General features: G+C 42.9%; 1 protein-coding gene across 1 annotated transcript; it reads left to right on the top strand.

The window, feature by feature from the left end:
* Nucleotides 1-115: 115 nt before the first annotated feature.
* LOC143121113 (uncharacterized) lies at nucleotides 116-3837 on the top strand. The gene has a single exon (XM_076281507.1). It carries the CDS (start codon nucleotides 795-797, stop codon nucleotides 2502-2504), a length of 1710 nt encoding a protein of 569 aa, XP_076137622.1. The 5' UTR covers nucleotides 116-794; the 3' UTR covers nucleotides 2505-3837.
* Nucleotides 3838-12277: the final 8440 nt, after the last annotated feature.

Raw genomic sequence — 12277 nt, 5'->3', positions numbered from 1 at the left:
ACATAGGTTTAACATAGGGCTATGAATACTTATGCACTCTGTATTTTAATGAAGAACGTTTAATTATTTACGATACATTACTCATTCACAAAGAAAATTGGTGTCCTTAAAGGTTGGATTTTTCCTCATTTTTTAAATTAAGACATTAAGATCCATTTCCAAAAGATTATTTTTTTTATTCCTCTTTTTGCTCAACTTTAGCGTGGGGCTGAAGACTTTTTTGCTGCACCGAACAGAAACATCTGTATGCTCCAGTGATTTCCCCCTTTCATTACATTCAGTTGAGGAGTACGGTCACAAATATGTGATTAGAATGTTTTGCAAACCGACAGTTCCGCATTATGATGCGACAATTACCCTCAGAGATTTTCCCCATAAAGAACACTGAAACTATAGATCGTTTACGTAGAATTCTAGAAGGAACCAGGAAAATAATTCATTCCTCAACAGGTTAAAGCCTGACTGATAAATCGGTGTGCTTTTTAAAGAATCAGTACAGATTATAGATCCCAAATCGAACCACAAAAGTGTTTTTCAAAAGCGAAAAATAAACATTTCTGGCGAGGTGCGGGTGTAGGCTGTGCTATGATGTAGATTACTATAACTGTAAATAAGCGTAAAATCATCTGTAGCGTGGAACAAGCTCTCAGCTTCGTCATGCATGAATAATTTCTTGTGACTGTAAATTGTTATACATACACACATACTGTAAGGATTAGCTTTGGACAGAATTTGACAAAGAAAATGTCATCAGCCAATATTGAATTATAGAAAGTCTGTCATTCTAAATCGTTATGGTAACTCTTCCAGGTGTATCAGAACACCCGCACATAAGGCAACAGAAGATCCATGGACCGAATGATGAACTCAAAGGAAGGCTTTACCACCGCTCAGTCTACAGGAAGAGTTTAACAGCCCTTACTGAACTCGAGAAACAGCAGCAAATACACTCTCATGGTGTTAATCAAAGGCAGAGTACTGGCAAAAGGCAACATAAAAATGCCAATTGTGGAAAAGCCTTTTCAAAAATGTCACATCTTAAAGCCCATTTCTTAATACACACTAGAAGAAAGCCTCATAAATGTGTCAAGTGCGATGGAGCTTTTACAAAGCTCTCAACTCTTAAAAGCCACATGTTCATACACACTGGAGAGATGCCTCATGAATGTGTCCAGTGTGGAAAAGGTTTTAAATATCTCTCAAATCTTAAAACCCACATGGTAGTACACACTGGAGAGAAGCCTCACAAATGTACCCAGTGTGGAAAAGCTTTTTCACAAAGGTCATGTCTTAAACCCCACATGCTAATACACACTGGTGGGAAGCCTCATAAATGTGCCCAGTGTGGAAAAGCTTTTTCAACAAGTTCAGCTCTTAAAAGCCATTTACTAATACACACTGGAGAGAAGACTCATGAATGTGCCCGGTGTGGAAAAGCTTTTAAACAGCTCTCAAATCTTAAAACCCACATGGTAATACACACTGGAGAGAAGCCTCACAAATGTACCCAGTGTGGAAAAGCTTTTACATACCTCTCATCTCTTAAAAAACACATTCTCATACATACTGGAGAGAAGCATCATATATGTGTCCAATGTGGAAAAGCTTTTTCGCAATGTTCATATCTTAAAAGCCATTTACGAATGCACACTGGAGAGAAACCTCATGAATGTGCCTTGTGTGGAAAAGCTTTCAGACATCACTCTCATCTTAAAACCCACATGCTAATACACACTGGAGAGAAGCCTCATAAATGTGTCCAGTGTGGAAAAACGTTTACCTGCAACTCAAATCTCAAACGCCACATGTTCAAACATACTGGAGAGAAGCATCATATATGTGTCCAATGTGGAAAAGCTTTTTCGCAATGTTCATCTCTTAAAAGCCATTTACGAATGCACACTGGAGAGAAACCTCATGAATGTGCCTTGTGTGGAAAAGCTTTCAGACATCTCTCTCATCTTAAAACCCACATGCTAATACACACTGGAGAGAAGCCTCATAAATGTGTCCAGTGTGGAAAAACGTTTACCTGCAACTCAAATCTCAAACGCCACATGTTCAAACATACTGGAGAGACGCCTCACAAATGTACCCAGTGTGGAAAAACTTTTTCACAAAGGTCAGCTCTTAAAATCCACATGCTAATACACACTGGAGAGAAGCCTCATAAATGTGTCCAGTGTGGAAAAACGTTTACCCGCAACTCAAATCTCAAACGCCACATGTTCATACATACTGGAGAGACGCCTCACAAATGTACCCAGTGTGGAAAAGCTTTTTCGCAATGTTCATCTCTTAAAAGCCATTTACTAATACACACTGGAAAGAAACCTCATGAATGTGCCCTTTGTGGAAAAGCTTTCAAACATCTCTCAAATCTTAAAACCCACATGGCAATACACACTCACAAAGACAGTCACAAAAGTACCCAGTGGGGAAAAGCTTTTACACACATTTCAGCCAATTTACGAATACACACTGGAGAGAAATCGCTTCATTAATGTGGCCAGTGTGGAAAAGGTTTTCCATATATTTCTAAATTAAAAAGACGTATTCTAACACACACTGAAAAGAGGCCTCATATATGTGTCCAGTGTGGAAAAGGCTTTTTACACAAATTTACACTTAAAAGACACATGAAAATCCACATCGGAGAAAAGCCTTAATCTGACCACTGTGGAAAATATAATTCAGATAATTCAAGTCTTAAAAAACATATGCAAATTCACGTTGGAGAGAAAGTGTGAAAAGGCATTCAAGTATTCCTATTTAAAATAATATGATGGTGCAAACTGTTAAGAATTGAAAAAGCCACAGAAATGTTTGAATAAGCATTAATAGCCCCTCGCATCTAGAAAGGCAGATGTACAGTATGTTACCATGACAAGTTAAATATAAACATAGTCTATGAAATGTTGAAATGTTGTTTTTTATGTCCAGTTTGCACAAGCAGCGAAATAGGCTGTCATTCTATGAAATCATGCCTCACATTACAGTAATGCTAATTTATGAAGGACGTGTACAATTTATTTATTGAGACTATTCCTATTTTTTCGGGGGGGGGGGGGATTCTAGGGAAGCTAGAAAGATGTCACGACCACTCATCTAAAACTTTCAACAAGGGTCTGTATTCACTCTCAGGTGAACCAGCATTACCGTTCCATCACAGCTGTTGCTTCATTATTAGGCTACTGGGTCTGTGAGTAGGGGCCGCTGGAAGTGAGGGAAAAGGGGCTGTGATCGCGCAGCAATTAATTTATGCAAACAACAACATCATGGCAGTTTTTAAGCTCGCCTATGCCGACCGCAAACCGCTACCAATCCAGTGGGAATTCTTCCGAGATTCTCCACTACTGCAGTTGTGTAGCTAGAGTCTGTTTGCAATGTGTGGGCAACAATTTGCGCTGCTTTATAGAATAAAAGTAGGCTTCTCCGCTGCTTGTGCAAAGCTGATCCTAAACCACCTGCTGGTGCTGACGACGCTTAATAAACTGCATTGTGGAAATATATAGTTTGTGATTTAGTGCCGTTTAAATGTAAGATTATAGGCCATTATGGCTATTTAAAAGAGATTGTCTGTATGTCCAGTGTTCTGAAATATTAACATTTTGTCCAGCGAAAAAAAAGTCTTGCGTAACCTGCTTTCAATGCTATGTGAAAAATCAATATGTATCTTTGAAATGTATGTAAATTATCAGGTCTTTGCTCATCTCATTATTTTATATACATATATTTATGATTTGACTGCATCGTTTGTAACAAGAAAGGATTGCATTGTATAAAGGAATGGTCATAACCAGTGTTAACTTGACATTTTTCATCATCGTTTGTAACGAGAAAGCATTGCATTGAATAAAGGTATGGTCTTAACCAGTGTTAACTTGACATTTTTATTTTAATGAGGTTCGACATTAAAGGACAATTCCGGCGCAAAATGAACCTAGGGGTTAATAACACATGTGTACCGAGTTCGACCGTTCGCTGGGATTTGTTTTCATGCTAGTCGAATGTGACCAGTTTTATTGCAAACCGCTTATTAGCGTTAACGCTAGCCTTCGGGGCACACGTACAGAGAAAGAAATCGCTATTTCTATACCATTAACAAGGCTCAAAATAGCCCCACACTTACACAGTAGCATAATGAGGGTCTCTACATGTAAACCGAAGCATTGAGAACTTTGTAAGTGTACAGGCAGTTTATTAAAAAGAAACACATTACCGTTGACGTCTGGTTCACATACAGGCAGGCGCCTTGGTTACAACTGGGATGTGAAGTGAATCTCGGGTGAAACGTTGTTGCAGAAGGACTGTGCAAAAGAGAAGCACTGAACGCAACAGGAGACATAAGAGATGGCAGGTTATTTGAACGAATTTGAAGACATCAAGGATGAACCCTTATTGGACGTCCTTATCTTTTCGAGGAATACCAACGAAGAGCTGCGGGAGCTCCGTGAAAGGGCTATGAGAGAGAGAGCTAGAAGCTGTAGTCAATACCACACACAGGCGGCGGCGATCCATAGGCTACCAGAGGGACATGGATCCACTAAGTAAGTAGCCTACACTACACAAGTTATGTTACATCGGAGCTATTATTTCTGATAGGCCTATATTGAGCAAATTACGTTTGATTTTAGTTCACATCGCCTGCCTGTATATGTGAACCAGACGTGAACGGTAATGTGTTTCTTTTTAATAAACTGCCTGTACACTTACAAAGTTCTCAATGCTTCGGTTTACATGTAGAGACCCTCATTATGCTACTGTGTAAGTGTGGTGCTATTTTGAGCCTTGTTAGTGGTATAGAAATAGTGATTTATTTCTACTGTACGTGTGCCCCGAAGGCTAGCGTTAACCGCTAATAAGCGGTTTGCAATAAAACTGGTCACATTCGACTAGCATGAAAACAAATCCCAGCGAACGGTCGAACTCGGTACACATGTGTTATTAACCCCTAGGTTCATTTTGCGCCGGAATTGTCCTTTAATTGGTTAATTGACCGATCCTCAACCTTGCCCAGCATGGTCAAAAATTACTGGAGTTGGCTAGAACTGCATGCTATCTGCTATCTTTTGTTTATTATGACCGCCATCTACTTCCTGAAATTTTGGTCAACGATACCCGGGGCACCGAAACACCGGGGCACATGAAATTTGGTGGGTATGTAGCCCCACTAGACTTTTACGGAAAATTTTCGTTTGGTCCCCGGGGGCCACTCCCCCTCCGCGCTGGGCCCCCCCGAAACCCAAAAAATGCAGTTTTTCCTAAATAACTACCTGAACCGTGGCACCGAGGATGAAGACATTTTTATGGTATGTTGGTCTCAAGGGCCCATATCAACCTAGCCCATAATCCCTCATTTGTGATTTGCACCCCCCCGGTAAAAAATGAAAATGCAATATCATTCTGCTTTAATTGCCCCTCTCTTCAGTAAAGACGTTCAGAACTGCACCAAATTGTATGTGTATGATTAACCTGACATTCTCTGGGGGTATGCCAAGTTTCGTAGAATTTCATCCATGGGGGGGTCTAAAAAATTAAGTTATGTGTACATTTAGTGACTGTACACTCATTGGCCTGTAGATGGTGGTGCACACATATACACACGCACACACAGGCACCCACATACTATCGGTATTAGAACGGCCGATACATAATTACAAATTCAGTAGGATTAAAAGAAAGCCAAAATAAATATTCATCATCATCATCATGGCTGCATTTCCAGTATTGGCGATAAGTAGTCGTTTGTCCACTAGATGGCGCATCGTTGCAGTGAGACGTAATTTTGTTGGAAGTTAATCTAAAGTGGGTTGGAAAGACACTACGCTTCCTACAAGGACAAGACTGTAGGCTACAGTAGTTTACCGCAGAGAACGTCTATGGGTAGGATGATTTCTGCATGCCATGTAATTCCCATTTCCTCTTGAAGCCGAAATAAATCTGAGAATGTTTATCGGACATGTTGTTTTTTACTGCAGGCAGGCTACGTTAATCCTATCAATAGCAGAACGTAGGTAAAATAATTACTGTTAGCATGGTTGAGTGATGGAGGCCAATTTGATTATTGATGTATTTGTAGAAAACCATAAATGCGTTTATAGGCTACCAAGCAAATCGATAACAGCACTAATTGTATCTTTCGACTGTCATCTCATTTGCTTATGACCATAACCTAGGCTACTAACAAAAGCTAAGTGAGTTAGCCACAACACGTTCGCTACGTGATGGTTTTTTAATGGAAAATATATAGGCTACCTGAAAGATAACCTGTCTATGATGCATCCTAAACACCGGGCTGGGACATTTCTGCTCAAGGTCTCAAAAAGCATCTGAGTCAACGTTCATTCCCAAACACCCGTATAGGCTACTTCAATCCTCTATTTTCAAAGGTGATTCAAGTAAGGAAGAGCATGGCTCAAAGTAAAGTAACTGAAACTACATAAATTCGTCAAAGTGAATAATTTGTGTCAACTCGGCGCAATGTAGATTTATTAACGCACCCGTGATAATCTACATCTCCATTAAAACCAGATGTTTTAGAGCGCACGTTGAGATGTATTCAGGGCAGGGCTGTACCTACACATATTTGTTGCACGTGCTACAAAAATCATTCTTTGCGATGGATGATTTAGTACCAACGTTACACCGGTCAGATACAGTTTTGCCTATGGCTATTCCGTGAGACTGAGGCGCTTTTTGTTTGTTCGAAGTGCGTGTTTAGGGTGTGAGAGGGGAGTCGATGTGCTTTGATTCCAGCTTGGTAGTTGTAGTCTATGCGATAAAAAAACACGTTTGTGTGAAGTATCCAAACAATGATAACGCTTTCATTATGGCTGCTTTAGCCACAGACCTTGAGCTACTGTACAGTGGGTTGGGTTCCATTTACATTACATTACATTACATTACATTTGGCTGACGCATTTTTAGCCAAAGCGACTAACAACATGGTAAACAGTTTAAGTTTAGAGCAATTCTCAACAATATTAGGACAGTTTAAAAAAACATTAGAGTACAGTAAGAATAAGTGCATCAGTGAGTGCTGTTTTTAACAGTTACGTGTCAGTTTAAGACGGCTGGTGAGTGCTAGGATCAGCAAGACTTGTTGTAAGTGTTGCTATGAGAGGAGATGTTCTCTAAAGAGCTGGGTCTTCAGGAGTTTTTTGAAAATGGAGAGGGATGTCCCTGCCCTAGTAGGAGCTGGCAGTGTGTTCCACCAGCGAGGAACAACAGATGAGAAAAGTTTGGATTGGCCTGAGCGTACCGGAGGTAGAGCTAGACGTCGTTCGTCTGAGGAGCGCAGCGGTCTGGAGGTAGCGTATGTCTGTATGAAGGCATTCAAGTAGGTGGGAGCAGAACCGGAGACTACTTTGTAGGCAAGCGTTAGAGCCTTGAATTTGATGCGGGCCGCCATAGGTAGCCAATGTAGCTGGATGAGTAGCGGGGTAACATGTGCCCTCTTGGGTTGGTTGTAGACCAGGCGCGCCGCCGCGTTCTGGATCATCTGAAGTGGTTTCACTGCGCAGGCTGGGAGACCTGTCAGGAGGGCGTTGCAGTAGTCGAGTCGTGAGATGACTATTGCCTGAACCAGAAGTTGGGTGGCATCTTGATTTAAGTAAGTCCTGATTTTCCGTATATTGTAGAGTGCGAAACGGCATGACCGGGCGACTGAGGCAACATGATCTGAGAAGTTTAGTTGGTTGTCGAGAACAACTCCTAGATTTCTTGCAGTCCTGGTAGGTGAAACAGACAGAGAGTCAAATTTGATGTTGATGTCGTGGTGTATGGTAGGTTTAGCTGGGAGGACCAGCAGTTCAGTCTTTGAGAGGTTCAGCTGGAGGTGGTGTGCCTTCATCCATGTAGCTATGTCTGAGAGGCAATCCGAGATCCGTGCTGAAACCAAGGGGTCATCAGGTGGAAAGGACAGATAGAGCTGTGTGTCGTCTGCATAGCAGTGGTATGAGAAGCCATGCGAACGGATAATCTGTCCCAAGGAGGTGGTGTAGATAGCAAAGAGAAGGGGGCCCAGTACTGAGCCCTGGGGGACCCCTGTGGTGAGATGATGAGGTGCAGATAGCTGACCAAGCCATGATACGTTAAACGAGCGTCCTGTGAGGTAGGATTCAAACCAGGAGAGAGCAGAACCGGAGATTCCCATGTTAGCGAGTATAGAGAGAAGGATACGGTGATTAACCGTGTCAAAGGCAGCCGATAAGTCAAGCAGAATGAGTACTGATGACCGAGCGGTCGCCCTGGCTTCTTTTAAGGCTTCTGTTACAGACAGCAGAGCCGTTTCGGTAGAGTGGCCGCTTTTGAACCCAGACTGATTTGGATCCAGAAGGTTGTTCTGTGAAAGGAAGTCAGAGACCTGTTTGGAGACTGCTCGTTCAATGCCTTTGGATAAGAAAGGCAGGAGTGAGACAGGGCGGTAGTTCTCGACTTGAGCAGGGTTGAGAGAAGCTTTCTTAAGTAACGGTGTTACCCGGGCCGTTTTGAACGCTGTTGGAAATGTGCCGGAGATTAGCGAGGCATTGATCACGTGTGTGATAGCTGGTGCGATGGTCGGGCTGATGGACTGAAGTAGGCTCGTAGGTATAGGGTCCAGCGAGCATGTGGTAGGACGGCTGCATGTCAGGAGTCTAGATACTTCATTCTCAGAGAGAGGCGTGAATGCTGAGAAAGATGATCTAGCAGTCCCTAGAGGTTGTAGGAGTGCGGTATCTGAGTCCGATGCGTTGAGTGGGCATGTAGAGAATTGACTGCTGATTGGCGCCACTTTGTTTGTAAAAAATGAGGCGAGGGTGTCTGCAGTAAGGCTGGATGGAGGAGGAGGCATCTGAGGGTTGAGTAGCGATTTGAAGGTTGAAAAAAGTTTTCGAGTGTCTGTAGCACTGTTGATTTTGTCATTGTAGAAAGCCGTCTTAGCAGCAGTGATGCTGGCTGAGAAGGAGGCCAGGAGTGTCTGGTAGTTTTTGAGGTCATCAGTTAGTTTGGATTTGTGCCATTTCCTCTCCGCGGCTCTGAGTCTGGTGCGCTGTGATCGGAGGGTATCATTTAGCCATGGATGAGAGTGTTTGGATCGAGCTGGCCTTGTGGTAAGAGGGCACAGCTCGTCTAGACACGAGCTCAGTGTGGAGCAGAGCGAGTCTGTGGCCTCATTAACCTCCAGAGAGGAGAAGGTGTTGAGTGGAGGTAGACCGGAGGCAACCACAGAGGAAAAGTGCGTTGGAGACAGGTTCCGGATGTTGCGGCGGAACGTGACCATCGGCTGAGGAGCCGGAGGCTGTTCTGTCAGGCTGACGTTGAACCGGATGAAGAAGTGGTCAGAAAGATGGAGAGGCGTCACCGTGAGGGTATCTGTGCTGCAGTTCCGAGTGAAGATCAAGTCAAGCTCTTTGCCAGCTTTGTGTGTCGGTGGGCTTTGAACCAGTTTGAGGTCAAAGGAGTGGATCAGGGCCAGAAAGTCCGCTGAGCCTGGGGCATCTAAGTGGATGTTGATATCGCCGAGAAGAAGAAGCGGACGGTCATGCTCAGGGATGGAGGACAGCAGAGTGTCAAGTTCATCCAAAAAGTCGCCTAGTTGGCCTGGAGGGCGGTAGATGACCAGCACGTAGAGTTTTGCTGGGGCGATCACTGTGATGGCATGGAATTCGAATGAGACATATTTGTTTGAAGGCAGTAGCGGGGTGAATTTCCATTTGTTGGAGATCAGCAGGCCCGTCCCACCTCCTCGTCCAGATGGACGAGGGGTGTGGGATAGTGTAAGGTTAGTGGAGAGTGCAGCCGGGGTGGCTTGATCCAAGTCTCAGTGAGAGCAAGGAGTTCCAATGAAAGATGGTTGGCATAGCCAGCTATGAAGTCCGTTTTGTTGACTGCGGATTGACAGTTCCACAAGCCCATGGAGAAAGAGGTTTCTGTAGGTGAGGACCGTTTAAGTTGCTGTAGGTTAAGGCGATTTCTGCCCCTTTTGGCATGATGCCGTTTTCTGCGATGGCCGGTGATAACAGATATGGTGGAATGGCACATTTTTGCCTTTGTCGGCGCCTGTGCTCGGTGAACTTGCACAGGTAAACTTGCTTGTCTTGACCGCGTCCGTCTTAAACGAGGACGGCTGAAACGAGGGCTGACGCTTACGCTGACGCGTAAGTGTCCACTTCATTCGCCCTTTCCGTGATTCACACAGCTACGTGAAATGTATTACTACTGATATGCAAAACTATTAACTTTTCGCCAAGAGGTGGCAGCTTGATACTGTAAGGTGTAAGCCATTGGTTCCAAATGAGATTTTATTTGGGTTGCCAGCATAGCCTAGTGACAATTTGTGTTGTGTAATAGGCCTAGCATAGGGCCTACCTTATATAGCTTATAGTTTGTTAACAGTCACGGTTTTGTCATAACTCCCTCCATGCATTTTTGCATTTAGAATAGCTCTAAAACCGGGGGGCGAACACGTCGCAGGGGGGGCGCCAGTGCGTGGATATCTCAATCGCAAAATTAAACAATATTTCTATCGGGCGCCTACCATGGACTAGGCTGGGTGAAAATCAAAAGATTGCGTCAAAAGTTTGAGCTTAACCATGGACCTCATAGTTGCAAAATGCAAGGGAACATGAATCAGCATATTATTTGCACAAACAATAACGGACAGTAGCTCTTCAACTTTGCCCGTTAAAATGTGTATGAACAGTCTCGCAACGCATTTCATGAAGGCCCTTTTGGACATGTCAGTTATTTGCACCACTGGGTAAAACGGCATTTTGTTTTAGACTACTGGTATTTAATTTGTGCATTGACAATAAAGCTGAATATCATTTGAACTAGATGACTAAACTTATGCATATGTAGAAGAAGAAACATTCACAAAAATCCATGACATGACCTCTCTTCTTGATAGCTGTTGAAAGCTGCATGGAACTGACAGGGATTGTTTTGTTTAATAATAAATAAATAAATACATTATGCTGCTACCTTCTGCTTTTCCCAAATACAATGTAGCCTACAGGTGTACCTTTCATCAGTCCAGTTGCAATGGATGGACTGTGATGAACTGCCCTACTTGTGATTGTTTAGAGATTTTAAAGGTTTTATAACAATGCTACAGATTTTTTGGCCCAGAAACAAATCTATTCACCTTTGCAGCGCCAGTAGGCTACTTTGTGTGCGGGCAAACACACATTCCAAACGAGCATACACAAAAGTTTCAAGAGTGGGGGATGGAGTAGAAGATGGAGATTTATTTTCGCGGAATGGATGTGCAGGACTGAGCGGCGGTCATATTTTGTACCGCTATGCGGTACATCTAGTTGATCTGTGGCCTCTCTCTCACCTCCAATCTAAACTTATTATGACCATCCACAGCACCACGATTGCTTTCTGGGCAAAATGTGTCCCTTTGTCTCCTAATACCTGGCCACCCAGAAGTGTAATGTTCCCCTAGGAATCAATAAAGTGTCTATCTATATCACTTTCACTGGCATACTTTCGTGAGTACACTTTCGTGCAGCACCCAATGTGCACTGTATGCTTTTGGGCGGAGTGCATATATTTTAACAATAGTGTCGTCTCATATCAAACAACTCTGTGCACTTAATGGAAATGACAATCGCAACATTTAAATACAGGGTTCCTACGCAGTATGGAAAACCTGGAAAAGTATGGAATTTGATTTGAGTATTTTCCAGGTCTGGATAAGTATGGAAAAAAGAAACAAGGGTATGGAGTAATATTTGTGTTTCCAGACTATTGCATTTGCAGTACTAATCACTTCACTCAGGTCATAATGAACCATTCCTACTGTTGTGTAGCTTAACTGTCAGTCCCCATCGTCAAGATACAACTAAGATACAACTAAAAATGACCCAGCTAAATGGACGAATATTAAGTGTCATTTTTTAATTCACTTCAGTTGTCCATACCTTTGTCCCCCCCCCCCCCCGAGTTATCCCAAACCAGATGTGGCCGCAATGTCAAGAATATGGTCAGAAAAATCTACCGAGAAGTTTGGAAATTTGAGTATGGAAAAAGTATGGAATTTTGAAATGGAAAATGTGTAGGAACCCTGTAAATATAACTTTATTTGTGTCCTTTATTTGACAGTACAGGTCATACTGTGTCAAAACAGTTTATGTTATAACTTGCTTGTACATCTGTAAAGTGTGTTTTCCACTGCTGCTGGTTCAGCTTTCTCAACTGCAAGTTCCACGTTTGAAAACGCTCCCTCCTCTTCCGATATATATCCAAGATGGTGTCCATTGAGGGAGAAAAGTATCCAGCGTGC

The sequence above is a fragment of the Alosa pseudoharengus genome, unplaced genomic scaffold, assembly GCF_046254945.1.
Source record: "Alosa pseudoharengus isolate Yale_2024_CS ecotype anadromous, Long Island Sound unplaced genomic scaffold, YU_APseudo_1.1 YU_APseudo_1.1_scf_1, whole genome shotgun sequence".
Lineage (NCBI taxonomy): Eukaryota > Metazoa > Chordata > Actinopteri > Clupeiformes > Clupeidae > Alosa > Alosa pseudoharengus.
Note: the sequence above shows the minus strand (reverse complement) of the source record. Positions and strands in the feature narration are given on the sequence as shown.

Bases quoted from the DNA above. Each gene is read 5' to 3' on its own strand.
- LOC143121113 (XM_076281507.1), top strand. From the start codon at position 795: ATGGTAACTCTTCCAGGTGTATCAGAACACCCGCACATAAGGCAACAG.